This window comes from Mandrillus leucophaeus, unplaced genomic scaffold, assembly GCF_000951045.1.
Source record: "Mandrillus leucophaeus isolate KB7577 unplaced genomic scaffold, Mleu.le_1.0 Scaffold12, whole genome shotgun sequence".
In the NCBI taxonomy this organism is placed as follows: Eukaryota; Metazoa; Chordata; class Mammalia; order Primates; family Cercopithecidae; genus Mandrillus; species Mandrillus leucophaeus.
In genome coordinates, this window is record NW_012100320.1 from 9,570,347 (window position 1) to 9,588,674 (window position 18,328).

Consider the following 18,328-nt stretch of genomic DNA (forward strand, 5'->3'; position numbering starts at 1 on the left):
TCTTTCCTTCTTTCTTTCTCTCTCTTTCTCTTTCTTTCTTTCTCTCTCCCTTTCTTTCTTTCATTCATTTGTTCATTCATTCTTTCTTTTCTTCCTTCCTTCCTTCTTTCTTTCCTTCTTTTTCTTTTTGAACCTGATTTCACTCACATAAGAAATGCTGCCTATTCGCTCCCTGCACTGCTGGGAGGAAATCATCTAAGATGATTCCTCTTTCGAAAAATATTTTGGCATGAAAGATCACAATGCTTAAAAATGTTCGTAGCTTTTTATCTTATAATCTTACTTCCAGAAATCAATCTTAAGAAAGTAATTCTAAATGTCATTACAGATTTAGGTATGAGGATGCTCATCACTGAGTTGTGTAACTGCAAAACTACACTTGCAGAACAGAGGAATGGCGAAGAAGTCATGGCATGTTGAAATGATGAAATATTGTGTTAACAAATGGTATTCAACAGTTTGAAACAGAGACTTGAAGACTGCTCATTTCAAAAAATGATAAGTCAAGAATATGAGATACAAAATTAGGCCGGGCGCAGGGGCTCACGCCTGTAATCCCAGCACTTTGGGAGGCTGAGGCGGGCAGATCACCTGAGGTCAAGAGTTCAAGACCAGCCTGGCCAACATGGTGAAACCCTATCTCTACTAAAAATACAAAATTAGCTGGGCATGATGGCGCATGCCTGTAATCCCAGCTACTCAGGAGGCTGAGGCAGGAGAATCGCTTGAACCTGGGAGGAGAAGGTTGCAGTGAGCTGAGATTGCACCATTGCGCTCCAGCCTGGGTGACAAAAGCAAGACTCCTTCTCAAAAAAACAAACAAGCAAGCAAACAAAATTGATTGTATCTTGCTATTTCAATTCCATAAACAAACAAAATGGATAGAAAAAAGAAATAGACCAAAATGTTAACAGTGGTATTTCCGGATGCTGGGATTCTCTCTTGCTTATATTCATCTAATATTTTTATTAACAAACTTTTATTGTTATCAAAACAAAAATACTGGCCAGGTGCAGTGGCTCCTGCCTGTAATCCCAGCACTTTTGGAGGCCGAGGCAGGCAGATCACCTGAGCTCAGGAGCTTGAGAACAGCCTGGCTAACGTGGCAAAACCCCGTCTCCACTAAAAATGCAAAAATTAGGTGGGTGTGGTGGTGCACGCCTGTAATCCCAGCTACTTGGGAGTCTGAGACAGGAGAATCCCTTGAACCCATGAGGCAGAAGTTGCAGTGAGCCGAGATCTTGCCACTGCATTCCAGCCTGGGCAACAGAGCGAGACTCCATCTCAAAAAAAAAAAAAAAAAAAGAAAAGAAAAAAGCAAACTCACAGGGCAGGAGACCCTACCAGGAAGATAATCGTGGGGCTCTCCAGAAGCTCTTCACCTGCATGGGTGGCCCTGAAGAGATGGAACATGTACACACTTATTAGTAGACCCCTGTCTCAAACTCCTGACCTCAAGTGCTCTGCCTGCCTCAGCCTCTCAAAGTGCTGGGATTACAGGCATGAGCCACTGCGCCCAGCCTGTTACAATGTTGATAAGAAAAAAAATCTATTCCTGGCTGAGGCCGACATCTGTGTGGAGTTTGCTTGTTCTCCTCATGTCTGCGTGGGTTTCCTCCTACATCCCAAAGATATGCACATGAGGTGAATTTGCATGTCTACCTCATCTCAGGATGAGTGAGTGTGGGTGTGAGTGTGGGTGTGGGTGCACCCTGTGAGATAATGGCACCCTCTCCCGGGTAGGTTCCCACCTTGCACCCTGAGCTGCTGGTACAGGCTGCAGCTACCCATGACTCTGAACTGCAATAAAAAGGTAAATAATTATCTTACTTGCTTTTAATAATCTTTCTTAAATACATGCATAGCTCACATTTATTGTAAGGTTTAATATGAGTAGTTTGGCTTATAGTTAGAAGTTTAGTGATAGTTTTGTCACCAGAAATATGCTGAGGGAACTGAACTATTGTTTGTATCATTAACCTATGGTAAAATTGATTTCTTCATATGTTGTTTCACTTAAAGTCCTAGTTTCTTTCTTTTTTTTTTTTTTGAGATGGAGTTTTGTTCTTGTTGCCCAGGCTGGAGTGCAGTGACACAATCTCAGCTCACCACAACCTCCGCTTCCCAGGTTCAAGCGATTCTCCTGCCTCAGCCCCCCGAATAGCTGGGATTACAGACATGCGCCACCATGCCTGTAATTTTGTATTTTTAGTAGAGAAGGGGTTTCTCCATGTTGGCCAGGCTGGTCTTGAACTCCTGACCTCAGGTGATCCACCCGCCTCGTCCTCCCGAAGTGCTGAGATTACAAGCATAAGCCACGGCACCTGGCCTAAAGTCCTAGTTTTGGAGAACCTGCTGATGATGTTAAGTGAGGCCTTACTGCACTTAATGGCCCCAAAGCATGAAGAGTAGTGGTGCTGGCAATTTGGGTATGCCAAAGAGAAGCCATCAAGTGTTCCTTTGAGCGAAAAGATAAAAGTTGTCCACTTAGTAAGGAAAGAAAAGATATTACATGATGAGGTTGTTTAAATCTATGATAAAGGCCAGGAATGGTGGCACACATCTGTAATCCCAGCACTTTGGGAGGCCAAAGCAGGTGGATCACTTGAGGCCAGGAGTTCGAGACTAGCCTGGCCAACATGGCAAAACCCTATCTCTACTAAAAATACAAACAAATTTAGCTGGGTGTGGTGGTGCATACCTGTAATCCCAGCTGCTCAGGAGGCAGAGGCAGGAGAATCGCTTGAACCTAAGAAGCGGAGGTTGTAGTGAGCCCAGATTGCGCCTCTTACCCCAGCCTGGGTGACAGATCAAGACTCTGTCTAAAAAAAAATAAAGAAAGAAAGAAAAAAAAAGAAAAAAGCTATGATAAGGAGTTTGTACTAGTTTTGCTGTCACACCTCAAACTGCAAAAGTTACTGCCACAGTGTGTGGTAAGTGCCTAGTTAAGATGGAAAAGGCATTAATTTTTGTGGGTGGAAGATATGTACAGAACATGTTTCAACTGATGGCAATTGGGTTTATCCAAGGTTTCAGGCATCCATGAAGGGTCCTGGAGTGTGTCTGCCACAGACAATGAGGGGACTATTGTACTTATTTTTCAAATATATGTTGTGATTGGCAAAATATATAGCCTTATAAAAGCCTAGGATTTCATGCTATCCTTTGTTCATCGTAAACTTTTAAGACAGATACCACTCTTCCCGTCCCAGGAGCTTTAAAGCTGTGAGTTATAATGCCAACATGGCCAATTCCACGAACCATACCACACGCAACCAGTCCCCCAAATGGCAAAAAAGTGGCATCAAGAAACCCTGATCACAAACATATGAATCTCTTAAGGGGGTGGACCTCAAGTTCCTGAGGAACATGCGCTTTGAAGCACAACAAGAAGGGCCTGAAGAAGATGCAGGCCAGCAATGCCAAGGCCATGCGTGCGAGAGCCAAGGCTATTGAGGCCCTCGTAAAACCCAAGGAGGTTAAGCCCGAGATCGCAAAGGGTGTCATCTGCAAGTCCCATCAACTTGCCTGCAGTGCCCACCCCAAGCTTGGAAAGCGTGCTCATGCCCACATTGCCAGGAGTCTCAGGCTCTGCTGACCAAAGGCCAAGGCTCAAAACAAGGCTCAGACCATGGCTTCAGCTCCAGCCTCAGTTCTGGCTCCAGCTCAGGCTCCCAAAGGTGCTCAGGCACCCACGAAGGCTCCCGAGTAGAGGCCTGTGTCTACCAGAATGAGGACAGAAGGACTGGTGTGACCTCTGGGCTGCTGTCTGCTTGGGGCTGGTGCCCTCCTGTGCTATTTGCATGAATAAACGTGAGACAGGAAAAATACAAACATACATAGATGCTAAAAGAACAATTATTATACAGGTTCTGTGAATATTTTTTTGAAGTTAAAAACCATCATGCTCATAGAGTTTGTTCAAACCACTGGCATAGACAGCTAGAATTTAGAAAGCAAAGTGAACACTTTAGCCTAGGTGGTTCAATAGATTTTTTTTTTCCCCTGCAAAGGATGGGATTTGAACTCAGCTTTGAATAATGATTAAGTTTTTAACAGCAAGGATATGTCTGAGATTCAACCTATTTCAGGTGTCCCAGTGTATATGAAAGGAGAAGGCTTCATACCTACATGTTATAATTCTCTCCCTGACAGGTCATGATACCTCAAGATCAGCTGAATTGGAGCACAGCTGGATGGAGGCCTCAGGTTAATTAACTTCCTTTGAGAGCATCCAGAAAATTAGCAAAGACATGAGAAACGATTCACCCTAGTAATGCATACCAATCAGCCAGGACACTCTGAAACCTATTAAATCAGATTTTTAATCTTCTAAGCGCTGTAGACACCTGTGTGACATCAGCCACACCCTCAAATCTTAAGGGAAACATGAATACAAGAACACATGTGTACAAGGAATCATGCATAAAAGGATTGTGCCTTCAAATCAAGTCAACTGTTTTTATTTGTCATCAAATGTGAATGGAGATATGGAATGCCAAAAACCAGCAGTGAATCACTTCTTGAATAAGTCACCTCATTCTTCTAGACTTTGATTTGATAAAGGGAGGGATTGGACCAAAGAATCTTTAAGGTCTCTTCCTACTAGTATGTTTCTACCTTTTGAATGATGACTATGATGAACAGAGTCATATGTTCCCAAGGAGCTGGCTGGTGCCACTGCTCTAGCCCTGTGTTCTAGAAGTGGATAGAGGATTTGCCTAGGGAGGTGAGCAGAGGAAGAGATGGCTTCCTCATTTGATGTGGAATAAGTCTCAATAGGCTGTCATTTCCAAAACCCTTTCATAAAAGTTGTTTCTCTGCAATAAGTGAAGCTTCACTTTCTCCCTTTTTGACCTGTCCCTTTAGGCTAAAATTTGCCAGTGAACCTGATCTTTCTTTCTTTCTTCCTTTCTTTCTTTCTTTCTTTCTTTCTTTCTTTCTTTCTTTCTTTCTTTCTTTCTTTCTTTCTTTCTTTCTTTCTTTCTTTTCTTCCTTCCTTCCTTCTTTCTTTCCTTCTTTTTCTTTTTGAACCTGATTTCACTCACATAAGAAATGCTGCCTATTCGCTCCCTGCACTGCTGGGAGGAAATCATCTAAGATGATTCCTCTTTCGAAAAATATTTTGGCATGAAAGATCACAATGCTTAAAAATGTTCGTAGCTTTTTATCTTATAATCTTACTTCCAGAAATCAATCTTAAGAAAGTAATTCTAAATGTCATTACAGATTTAGGTATGAGGATGCTCATCACTGAGTTGTGTAACTGCAAAACTACACTTGCAGAACAGAGGAATGGCGAAGAAGTCATGGCATGTTGAAATGATGAAATATTGTGTTAACAAATGGTATTCAACAGTTTGAAACAGAGACTTGAAGACTGCTCATTTCAAAAAATGATAAGTCAAGAATATGAGATACAAAATTAGGCCGGGCGCAGGGGCTCACGCCTGTAATCCCAGCACTTTGGGAGGCTGAGGCGGGCAGATCACCTGAGGTCAAGAGTTCAAGACCAGCCTGGCCAACATGGTGAAACCCTATCTCTACTAAAAATACAAAATTAGCTGGGCATGATGGCGCATGCCTGTAATCCCAGCTACTCAGGAGGCTGAGGCAGGAGAATCGCTTGAACCTGGGAGGAGAAGGTTGCAGTGAGCTGAGATTGCACCATTGCGCTCCAGCCTGGGTGACAAAAGCAAGACTCCTTCTCAAAAAAACAAACAAGCAAGCAAACAAAATTGATTGTATCTTGCTATTTCAATTCCATAAACAAACAAAATGGATAGAAAAAAGAAATAGACCAAAATGTTAACAGTGGTATTTCCGGATGCTGGGATTCTCTCTTGCTTATATTCATCTAATATTTTTATTAACAAACTTTTATTGTTATCAAAACAAAAATACTGGCCAGGTGCAGTGGCTCCTGCCTGTAATCCCAGCACTTTTGGAGGCCGAGGCAGGCAGATCACCTGAGCTCAGGAGCTTGAGAACAGCCTGGCTAACGTGGCAAAACCCCGTCTCCACTAAAAATGCAAAAATTAGGTGGGTGTGGTGGTGCACGCCTGTAATCCCAGCTACTTGGGAGTCTGAGACAGGAGAATCCCTTGAACCCATGAGGCAGAAGTTGCAGTGAGCCGAGATCTTGCCACTGCATTCCAGCCTGGGCAACAGAGCGAGACTCCATCTCAAAAAGAAAAAAAAAAAAAGAAAAGAAAAAAGCAAACTCACAGGGCAGGAGACCCTACCAGGAAGATAATCGTGGGGCTCTCCAGAAGCTCTTCACCTGCATGGGTGGCCCTGAAGAGATGGAACATGTACACACTTATTAGTGGCTCCATGACCTGCCAAAGTGGCCCAGGCGGAAGGTGCTCTGCTGTGCTTGTCACTAAATTTAGACTACAGGTGGCAGGAAGGACATAGGAGGAAGGATTAAAGATCCAAGGGGGCGGCTGCTTAGAAAGTTTTGGGAACCTAAATCTGGGTTGTGCTGTTGAGTGGAAACACCAGTTCCAAACATCCCAGCCAGCTGGTGCAGCACTGTTTGTCCTGAGAACTGGAGGTGAACATTCACTTGTCCACACAAATACCCAGCCTGCGCACCACCAGCAGGAGTCTGCTGAGACCAGGAGCCAACCGGGCGGGCAACCCCACTAAAGACTCTCAGGGTGCTCTGCTTGCTCTGTAGGCTGGCTGATCCCAGCTGCTGGGAAGTCAGATCCCACAGGCAGACGTTGCAGGCAGCCTGGACAAAGCCTGGGAAACACATAGGAGATCTTCCCTTCATTCAAACCTCTGGCATAGAGGTGAAGTATGAGGGTTCTGGAGTGAGAGCCACTATTGTCTTCCAACTCTTCTACCAACTAGGCTGGAGGATAAGCCTTAGATAAGCTGCTTGATCGCCTCACTTTCCCCAGTTAGCATGGAACCTTGGACCTGACGTATGGTGGATGCTTGACAAATGCTGTCCAATGAAGGACAAAGAGTAGGATAGGGTTGACCTCATCAAGCAGACCCCTGAGGTAGGTTCACAGGGGCTTCTTCCCTTTGGGAAGAGACACATGGTGTGTCATGGTTCCCTGCTCTCCTACACCCCTTCACCACTCAACTAAGAGGGAATCCCTTCTATCCATGCAGGCATGTTCTGGCTTTCCTCTTGGTGGGTAGGCACACATCCACAATCTAGGCCACAATTAGGTGTGGCGCAGTCTTGGCAGGGTTTGGGGCAGCAGAGTCCTCACCATCGGTTGGTGGGGTGGTGGGAGCTGCTTTCTTCCGTATTTCTCACAATCTTGCTTCCTCTAACATATTTCTATCTTAGCCACGATGTTATTATATTATCTTTAAGAATGTAGGAAAACCCTCCCCACCTCATTCCCACCACCCCTACTCTGCCTCTGGTCCCGGGCGATGGAGTTCAGGCTTGAGCCAAATGTAACCAGCCCACAAGGGTCAAGAGGGCCCCAGGGGGCCTTAAACATACAAGGAAAAAATAAGAGCATATCAAGGCCCTCCCAAGGGGCCAACCAAGAGAATGTTGAAGCCCACGCAGAAGTTCTTTAACAATTGAGAGGGGGTGGGAGAGCTTCCCTCGAGGGTGACTGAGAAGAAGGATAAACAGGAAAATCAGCATTCAGAGGAGAGGATGAGGGAATGGAGGCTATCCCCAAACGCCCAGGGTGGGCTGTTACATGAGATCTCACAGTTCACCTACAGCTCTCTCTCATCCTAAATCTCTCTGTGGCCTCTGAAGCAACAAGTTTCTCTACTTTTAACCGCTTGAGCAGAGACAGAGGCATGTCAGGCGTGAACCACAGTAACCAGTTCACGATGGAAATTCAAGAAGAGAGGAAAACATCTCACAAATTGCTGCCCGGGCTTTGTGGGTGGAGAGGCTGGGGGAGGGTGGGGACAGGAGAAGGGGTTTATCCACCAGCTGATCAAGCCTACCAGCAGCAATTGCTCCGGATGTTGGGGATTTGGGGGCTTCTTCCCAGGCCAGTGTAGCTAATTTAAGTCATCTGTGTGCTGAAATTCAGTTAAAATGGAGTTTTAGCAGAATTCTTCATGTGGATGCTGTGGTTAAAAAGAAATTCCTTTTCAGTGATGTTTGAACAGTGAGTCAAAATAAGGCCAGTAATAAGCTAGTGATGAGTAAGTCCAGGACAGAGCAAGACCTGGGTGGAGAGGATATTTACGTGGAGCGCACGGGCCAACGTAGAAGGGAAATGATTCCTTTTCCAGGTCTCTCAGCAGGAAGTGGCCTCCTGCTCTCCTCCCACCCACCCCTGTTCTATAGGGATTATTGTTTCCTTATAGAATTCTTGAGCCTGATTGAACTTCAATGATCATAGGCAAGGATCTGTCTTTTTCAAGATAAAGTTTCTTTTATTGCTTTTTCTTATTAAAAAGTACCACCGCTCCACAGGCACGGTGGCTCATGCCTGTAATCCCAGCATTTTGGGAGGTTGAGGTAGGTGGATCACTTGAGGTCAGGAATTCGAGACCAGCCTGGTCAATGTGGTGAAAGCCCATCTCTAGTAATAAAACAAAAAATTAGCCAGGGGTGGTGGTGCACACGTGTAATCCCAGCTACTCAAGAGGAGAGAATCTCTTGAACCTGGGAGGCGAAGGTTGCAGTGAGCTGAGATTGAACCACTGCACTCCAGCCTGGGCTACAAAGCAGGACTTCCTTTCAAAAAAAAAAAAAAAGTATTACTTCTCATTACAGAAAAATCAGAAAATACTAATAAATGTTAAAGTACTCATAATCTCTCTTAAACATCACTATTAATGCCACTTTAGATTATTAGTACACCCTCCTAGGTAAATACATATATATATGTATATATGTAATATATTTGAGTATATATAGCATATATGATGCACACACTAATGTACTTTTTTCAAACAAAAACGGGTCCATCCTGTAGTATGGCTTTGTGCTTTATTTCTCCTCTTTTACCTAACATTTTCTGTGGCTGTGGATACATTTGCCAGCATCATTTAATGGCTGCATATTTTCCTACCACCTGAAGTACTAAGTTGATTTAGCCAGTTCCCTGTTGTTGGACACTTAGGTTGTTGCAACTTTTTCTCAATTATAATTGTTGTAATGAACATCCATGCAGCTAAATCTTTGCATAAATTCTTTTTTTTTTTTTCATGCCTCAGGTTTATTTATACAAATAGCACAGGAGGACACCAGCCCCCTGCAGACAGCAGCCCAGGGGGGTCACATCAGTCCTTCTGTCCTCATGTTGGCGGACAGAGATCTCTACTCTGAAGCCTTTGTAGGGGGCCTGGGCACCTTTGGGAGACTGAGCTGGAACTGAAGCTGGAGTTGCAGCCTGAGCCTTGGTTTGATCCTTGACCTTGGCCTTTGGCTGGCACAGCCTAAGCACCTTGGCAATGCGGGCACGAGCATGCTTCCCAAGCTTGGGGTGGCCAATGTAGGCAAGCCGATTGAGCTTGTGGCTGACACCCTTTGGGATCTTGGGTTTAACCTCTTTGGGCTTTATGAGGGTCTTGATAGCCTTGGCACGTGCACTCATGGTCTTGGCGCTGTTGGCCTGCATCTTCTTTAGGCCCTTCTTGTTGTGCTTCTTGGCAAAGGGCATGTTCCTCAGGAACTTGGAGTCCACCCGCATTTCTATGCCATTTTTGGAACTGGCCGTGTGTGGTGTGGTTCTTGGACTTGGCCATGTCTGCACTGTAAGCCACGGCTCCCAAAGCTCCTAGAACCGGAAGAGCTTGCATAAATTCTTAACCCCTTCATTGGATGAATTCCCAGAAGTTAAATTGCTGAAGCTCCTTCATATTTGTATGTTGGGAAAAATAAACCCAGATATTGGCCTAAAATACTGAATTAACACTAAAAGGTTCCCAGCCTTCAGTGGAGAGTTGGACAACCCATGCCAGTGAGCTCCAGAGGCCGTGCTGTTTGCTCTGTACAAGGAAGAGACTCTCCATCCTCATGTGACTATTGGAGATACCAGCTATGAGAATGGAAGCCACAATTATAACTTCTTGTAAAAGCAAGGGCTCTTCATTAAAAGCCATCTATGGGAGTTATCCATCTTCTGGAGCCTCAAGTGTGGAATACTTTGGAATGCATGTATGTGTATCAGACCTGTCATACTTACCTACCTTCAGCATGTGTGGACATTGCATCCTTCTTTCTCTTCTCTTTGCATACCTTCTTCTCTGCTGGCCACAGGTGAATTGGAATACAAATGGTTTTTGAAATTCTATAGGAATGTCCTGGCCCATTATCAAATAGTGCCTGCTTCTCACTTAACATCTCTGCCCTGAGGGTATTTGGAGTGCAATTCAAAGGCCTCGGAACAGAAGTACAAATTGTCATATCCAGTAGAAAGCAGACCAAAGCTGCATGAGGTGGCTCACACTTGTAATCCCAGCACTTTGGGAGGCTGAGGCAGGCAGATCACTTGAGGTCAGGAGTGCGAGACTAGCCTGGCCAACGGTGAAACCCTCTCTCTATTAAAAATATAAAACTTAGCCGGGCATGGCGGCAGGCACCTATAATCTCAGCTACTCGGGAGGGTGAGGCATGAGAATCTCTTGAACCTGGGAGGCGGAGGTTGCAGTGGTGAGCCGAGATTGTGCCACTGCACTCCAGCCTCCAGCCTGGGTGACAGAGTGAGACTCTGTCTCCCGAAAAAAAAAAAAAAAAAAAAAGTAGAAAGCAGATCGAGATCCCCACCCCCAACCCCAACCCCACCTTAGAAATACAATTTAAACTGAATCAGCTTGTGACTAAATCTGTAAGCTAATAATCCTCCCCCAAGGAGAATGGCGGCTGGGTGAGTTGCTGGGGCAGGTAAGGAATTGTAGAGGAATACAAGTGGGGCTGTAGAGGAAAGAGGAAGGTGTGCATTGAAGTTGAGAGTTGGCTTGGGAGTGAGGAAGCTGGGCTCCAGTTCTGCCAGCGATGTAAGGTGCGTCTTTGAGGAAGTTGCCTCCCTACTCTGCTCCTGTTTCTTCATCATTTAACCAGGCGCTACCATCCCGTCCTGTTCTCACTACTTTGATCTTTTCCTCACTCATTTAATAATTTTCTAGTAACGTGGTTCAGAGCATTGTTTCATGACTTTTGACAGTCTTTTACACTTTCTGAATCTTGTAGATGGGCTGCCCAGTAACTGATCGCATCTGAATGCCTTGGAGAGTTAGCAAGTCAATCTTTGACTTTCGCTATTGTCAAAGCCCTTCAGTTTCCAAAAGCCTCTCGGATAGCAACAAGCTCTTGTTTATAGGTGACCATGCTCCCTTGCTTTTAAAGCCTGGAACATGGGGGCCTCCAGGAGCTAGGAATGTCCACCTCATGTATACCTGGAGAATTTCCCCACTTCTACTCACTTTCTGCAAGGCTTTGGCCAGCAGGAACTACAGAGTTGGCAGATAGATTTCATCCAGCATGCCAGCCTAATCAAGTGGTGGCGGCTGCCTCAACGGTCCTACTGAAAAGCACTCTAAGCCACTTCCATTCTCAGCCGGAAAGATTCCCATGTCTGCCACGAGCAAGGAACATGGGGAGGAGGTGCCAGTACTGCCATTTCTGATCTTCCTGACCTAGTTTATGAGAATCAATAAATTTGCAAGTCCTAGCTTTCCAATAGGTTCCTGTGCTTCAGGGCAGGGATGCAGAAAATCATCCCTCTTAGGGAAGGTGAGCTTGAGCAGAAGGTGACCAGTGCTGTAAAAGGAGGTGTGCGTCTCACCCAAAACCATCTAGCAGCATGGAGGTGAGGTGTCTCCTCTCACCTGGACACTGCATTTTCTCAAACTGTGTTTTACTCTTGGGTGGTGGCTTATCCTCTCCAAGCCTTCTCTGGATGTTAATTTTAACTTTTCTCCTGTTTTATTTTGAGTAGGTAAGGTGAGAACTCACAGTGAAAGTGGCCTTGAGCCTCTGTTTTCCAGCAGGAGAAACTGGCTGGACCACTGTGGGCTGGAAGTTGGGACTTCAAACACAATCCATTATTTTCTGGAAGGAAAAGGTTTAGAAGCTAGCACCAAGGGAAGGGTTTGATGTGTTCTCCTCATTCTTTTGATATGAGTGGAAAGTAAAAGAAGTGTGGGGTGGTTATTAGAGGAACTCTAAGGTGGGGAGCAGAAAACTCCAGAAAAGTTGGTTGGTTCGTTTTGAGACAGAGTCTTGCTCTGTCGCCAGGCTGGAGTGCAGTAGTGCAATATTGGCTCACTGCAACCTCCGCCTCCCGGGTTCAACCAGTTCTCCCTGCCTCAGCCTCCAGAGTAGGTGGGATTACGGGCGCCCGCCACCACACCCGGCTAATTTTTGTATTTTTTATTAGATACGGGGTTTCGCCATGTTGGCCATGCTGGTCTCGAGCTCCTGATCGCATATGATCCACCTGCCTCAGCCTCCCAATGTGCTGGGATTACAGGCATGAGCCACTGCTCCCGGCTTCCAGAAGGGTTTTGAAAGCAGGCTTCTTAGAACTGGAGCTAGCATGCATCTGTGTTCATGGCAGTGTGGTCCACAGGGCAAACCAAGGCATGGAATCAGGGAGCCAGAGCTCTATCTTCAGCCTTGTCACCCATTGCAGAAGTCAATTCGCCTGTCTGGACCTCAGTTTCCCCATCAGTTAAAACATGCCCTGCCCACCTCAGTTTTGGGGATAATCTGATAGAGAAAGGATGTGAACACTTCTTGAAAAAAATAGCTAAAGAGCTATATAAATGGAAGGCATGATTGTTTGTTTTCCTAAGTGAAGCTGTCTCTTTGCCATCACTGCTGGAGAGGCTGTTTGGATCATAAGTATTTGGCCTCTGAACTTTCATTCTGGACTGGAGCAGCTGTGGGTGGCAGGAATGCAGAGAGGGAGGAAATATCAGAGTTTGCAAGCCTGGGCCTCAGTCTCAGAGTTGGCCAAGATTCTAGGGGAAAAAATAATCTCAAGTAGCTCTTTGTGGTCATGAAGGATGCACTTATGCAATTGTTTTCAATATTTTAAGAGTCTGAAGAAAAGCTTTAAGGAACACTTATCCCAATGGAAAGCAATAGAGTTACTCATTCAACCTAGACTGAACAAATCTGCATAAAGTGGCGAATAGAAAAAATTATCTAAACAATTCAACACTCCTCGTTTTTCTGGCACATACACATACATAAACAAGAGGATTATTTCATCCACAGTGATTCCGCTAGGGTGTTTGGTGTGTTCTTCTTCCCCCTTTCCAACAAGTTAGAGCCTTTCCATTCTTCAAAGTTCTTCTCAATTGCTTTGTCTTTTTATACTCAGTGCCAAGCACAGTATAGTAGGCACTCAGTAAGTTTCTGATAAATGAAATACCACCCTGTCTGGGGTATATCATGACCATAATGGCTCCCAGTGAATCATGCCTCTCTCAATCCATGTGCTTATGGAGTCCCTTTCACACTGACTCTGGGCTCCACCACGTAACTTGCTTTGGCCAGTTGGACCTTAGCAAACACATTATAAGCAAGAACTTGAAATGTGCTTATACACTGAAACATAAATACCATATGAAGAAGTCTAAGTGAGCCTGCTGCAGATACCTGGCCCAGTCAACAGCCAGCTCTAATGACAGGTCATGTGACTGAGGCCATGTTAGAGCGTCCAGTCCTCATCAAACCACCAAATGATTGCAGCCAAAGTCAGCAGAATTGCCCAGCTGAGCCCAGCCCAAATTGCTGACCTTTAAAATCATGAACAAGTAAAATTGTAGTCTTAAGCCACTGAATTTTCATGTGTTATGCAGTAATATATCACTGGGATGCCACCTCTTTTTAGAAAATTAATAGAAACCTTTAAGTGAGAAATAGTAAATATTATGTTACAGCTAATCTGTCAACTTTGGTAGTGTTTTCTTGGACGACTGTCATAAGAAGAATTTGAAGGCTAAATTAATGGAAAAGAAAGCCAGCCAGCCGCAATGGCTCACTCCTGTAATCCCAGCACTTTGGGAGGCTGAGGCAGGTTGATCACCTGAGGTCAGGAGTTCGAGACCAGCCTGGCCAAGATGGTGAAACCCCATCTCTATTAAAAATACAAAAATTAGCTGAGCATGGTGGTGCACACCTGTAGTCCCAGCTACTCGAGGCTGAGGCAGGAGAATCACTTGAATCTGGGAGGCAGAGGTTGCAGTGATCTGAGATCAAGCCACTGTACTCCAGCCTGGGTGACAGAGTGAGGCTCCATATAAAAACAACAACAATAACAAAAACAACAAATAAACAAGCAAAACAAATGGAAAAGAAAGTCAAATTCATTAGTGGTGTGTGCAAAGAACATGGACAGGAATGGAGACAATATATATGCTATATATTTGCCATTCTTGTTCCATATTATCAATCACAGGTCAATGAATTTAAAAAGCAGGACTTTTTTTTTGTTTTTTGTTTTTTTTTGAGATGGAGTTTCGCTCTTGTTGCCCAGGCTGAAGTGCAATGACGCATTCTCAGCTCACTGCAATCTCTACCTTCCAGGTTCAAATGATTCTCCTGCCTCAGCCTCCCAAGTAGCTGGGATTACCGGCACCTACCACCATGCCTGGCTCTTTTTTTTTTTTTTGTGACGGAGTCTGGCTCTGTCGCTCAGGCTAGAGTGCAGTGGCACGATCTCGGCTCACTGCAGCTTCCACCTCCCAGGTTCACGCCATTCTCCTGCCTCAGCCCCCCGAGTAGCTGGGACTAGAGGCACCCACCACCACGCCCAGCTAATTTTTTATATTTTTAGTAGAGACAGGGTTTCACCATGTTAGCCCAGATAGTCTCAATCTCCTGACCTCGTGATCCACCCGCCTCGGCCTCCCAATCATTTTTGTATTTTTAGTAGAGAGGGGGTTTCACCACATTGGCCAGGCTGGTCTCAAACTCCTGACCTCAGGTGATCTGCCCACCTCAGCCTCCCAAAGTCCTGGGATTACAGGTATGACCCACCGCACCAGGCCAAAAAAGCAGAACTATTCAAGTTGAATGTTAGGTGGGCCAACTGGCAAGGAATTTTTCCAGTGAGTTAGGTCACATTTTCCAGGAACAGTGACAGTGAAGGCAGAACACTTTGAGTAGACACAACCAAGCATTATTTACGTCACTGGAGAACACAATTATATACTGAAGAGGCTCACAATTTGGGACTTTGGTTGACTAGCAGATTACCTGGGGCAGTTTGAGAGTGTGTTTACCATGGCTGCATCGTGTCATCAGCCTCGTAGGTCCAGAAACTCAGTGCTGTTGGTGTGTCCAGAGCTGACTGGACTCTTGGGAACAGACCTACAAGAATCAGGTTCATGAGAGACTGACAGTAAAATGAAATGCAAAGACTTCCTGGGATACGGCAATTCTTATCTGCTCCCCAGACTAAATGAGTCATCAGAAAGGCTTGGTCCTGTGAAAAGCATGGAGTGAGAAGAAAGGAAGTGAGAAGATTCAGAAGGAACGTTTCACACGAGTCAAGAAGGACGGATGGAGCATCTCTGCCCTACAACAGTGCTCTCTCCAGCAGTGGGAAAAGCCCTGACTTCAGGCCCAGCGTCTCTGTCCCTTGAGCACAACTGGAGGCACGCTGACTACTTGCAGACATTGGTTCCCCTTCTGACATCTCTGCAGACCTCATTTCTTCTGGGAGACCTGCTTCCTCCAACACATTAACATCATTGATTAGGCCATTGCTACTTTTCTGTTTAGAAACACCTTCTGGGGATTACACCATAATTAGAGTTTTGTTTTTCCAAATCCCTGATTATCCATTACCACTTTGATTTATTTTATTTATGTATTTATTTATTTTTTGAGAGGAAGTCTCGCTCTTGTCCCCCAGGCTGGAGTGCAGTGGCACGATCTCGGCTCACCACAACCTCTGCCTCCCAGGTTCAAGCAATTCTCCTGCCTTAACCTCCTGAGTAGCTGGGATTACAGGTGCCTGCCATCACGCCTGGCTAATTTTTGTATTTTTAGTAGATACAGGGTTTCACCATGTTGGCCAGGCTGGTCTCGAACTCCTGACTTCAGGTGATCCACCCACCTTGGTCCTCCAGCGTGCTGGGATTATAGACATGAACCACAGTGCCCGGCCTACCACTTTGATTCATAAGGCATCTTACCCCTTTGAAGATTTCCATATAATGCAATGATTTTGTTCACCCATCCTTATATCTATTTGTTCTATTTCATCTGTTTATTCAATAAATTCCTAATATACAGTCAGTTGGTGCTGGAGGAGGTTAAGAGTTTGAGTAAAGCATGGCTCTTGCCTCCAAGGAGCCTCAGAGGCAAGAAAAGAGACAGGAGTCTAGGTGAGAGACCAGCCCTAGACAAGAACAGGGAAGAAATGAGGACATTCTGCCTAAGGTAGAGCTGGTGTGATAGGGAAACAGTGGCAGGTATCAGAGAAGGAGAGATGCTAAAGACAGAAAATAGATTTAGTGACTGCCTTGTGGTTGGGCAATGAGGGAGCAGGAGACCAGGATGATAAAAATGAATGTTAACTACTAAATATTTATTAGTGTCATCATCATCCTTGTTAACAACCTGCACTTATTTATTTATTATTTATTTTTTTTGAGACAGAGTCTTGCTCTGTTGCCCAGGCTAGAGTGCAGTGGCGCAATCTTGGCTCACTGCAACGTCCACCTCCTGGGTTCAAGTGATTCTCGTGCCTCAGCCTTCCGAGTAGCTGAGATTACAGGTATCTGCCACCATGCCCGGCTAATTTTTGTATTTTTAGTAGAGACGGGGTTTCGCCATATTGGCCAGGATGGTCTCAAACTACTGACCTCCAGTGATCCACCTGCAGCAGGCTCCCAAAGTGCTGGGATTACAGGCGTGAGCCACCGCACCCAGCCTAATAGCCTGGATTTATTAAACACTTCCAGCGTACCACTGTTCTAAGCACTTTATAACCATGAATTCATTTAATCCTCACAACCCAATGAACCAGGCACTGCCATATGTCTGTATTTCAGGTGAGGAAATGCAGGCAGAGAGAAATAAGTAACTTGTCCAAGGTGATGCAGCTAGTCAGAGGCAGGGGCGGGGTAACTCTGGTATCTAAGTGTCCTGGAGGATGTCTACCACAAAGATAGGAAACCAGAGGAAGATACACAGAATAGTTTTAGAAATGTGTGATTTGAGATGCCTGGGGCCATCCGGTGGAGAGTTCCAGGAGGGAGTTGTATGTACAGGAGGGAGGCCAAGGAGAGCATCTGCCTGGAAATAGTTTAAACATCACCAGCATCTCCATGTGGCGGCGGAAGCTGTAGGTCTGGTATGGAATATCACAGATGGGGCCACGGTCAAGACCCAAAAGAAGAACCAAGAGTGAAGAGGCATTAGGAGGAAGAGGACCCAGACAGGGATTGTGGAAATGAGGGATTAAAGAGCTAAGGTATGAACCAAGAACTAGCGGTATCATAGAAGGTGAGGGAGAGAAGAGTTTCCAAAATCAGGCAATGCTCAAGTGCATCAGATACCACCACCAAGACAGCATTCAGATGAGGCTTGAAAAGCAGCCAATAAGGTAGACATTCAGGAAGTTTGACAACTAATGGTCTTGACAAGCACAGTTTTGTGGCGTATGAACTCTAGCTCCCAAAGCACCCGGATCAGTGGTTTTCAAACTCTGGTACAAGAGAATCTTTTGATGGTTTATGGAAATGCAGATTCCTGGAACCTATGAACCTGGGTTCATAAGATTTAAGGCCAGCCCCAGGAATCAGAACTTTTTAAAATTGCCCCACCAGGTGATTCTGACATAGGTGGTTCATAAACTATGTTTTGACAGGCATGGCCCTGAAGACACAGCATTTCTTTTTCTACCTGCCCCAGGTTCTGGTTTCTTGTTAAATAATCTACAACCTCTCTCTGGGAAATCAACATATGAATGGCCAACCTTTCAGTTCACAGCTTCCCCCAAGGGCTTTGCACACTTATGTGCATACACAGAATAGGTAAGAAAGCCATTTATGCCTGACAGAAACACTTATAAGTAGGTATAAATACCTATGAGTAATCCAATGAAAGAGGAGACTAGAATAATAAAAATGGCTCTCAAATACGTTTATATTTACTCTTCAGGACAAAGTGTAGAAGGAACATAGAGGAAAGAGTAGTAAACTCAGCTTGGAGGTGTTGGCTAAGGCATTCCTGAGGAGGTGAAATTTGAATTAGGACTTGAAGAATCAATAAGAATCCATGGGAAAAGGATTCCAGGCAGAGGAAGAGCAGGTGCAGAAGTACAGAGACATGAAGGAGCACAGTGGTTTCGGTAAAGGTGAGAACTGCACTGTGGCTGGAATAGAGGAAACGAGGTGGAAGAGAGGG

At 45.1% G+C, this 18,328-nt stretch overlaps 1 protein-coding gene and 1 pseudogene across 1 annotated transcript; one reads left to right on the top strand and one right to left on the bottom strand.

The window, feature by feature from the left end:
- Positions 1–3,243: 3,243 nt before the first annotated feature.
- Positions 3,244–3,712, top strand: LOC105531243 (annotated as a pseudogene).
- A 5,432-nt stretch (positions 3,713–9,144) lies between these two features.
- Positions 9,145–9,645, bottom strand: LOC105531252 (60S ribosomal protein L29-like). Its single transcript, XM_011969138.1, has one exon. The coding sequence runs from the start codon at positions 9,615–9,617 to the stop codon at positions 9,174–9,176; it is 444 nt and encodes a 147-aa protein (XP_011824528.1). The 5' UTR covers positions 9,618–9,645; the 3' UTR covers positions 9,145–9,173.
- Between the last annotated feature and the right edge of the window lie 8,683 nt (positions 9,646–18,328).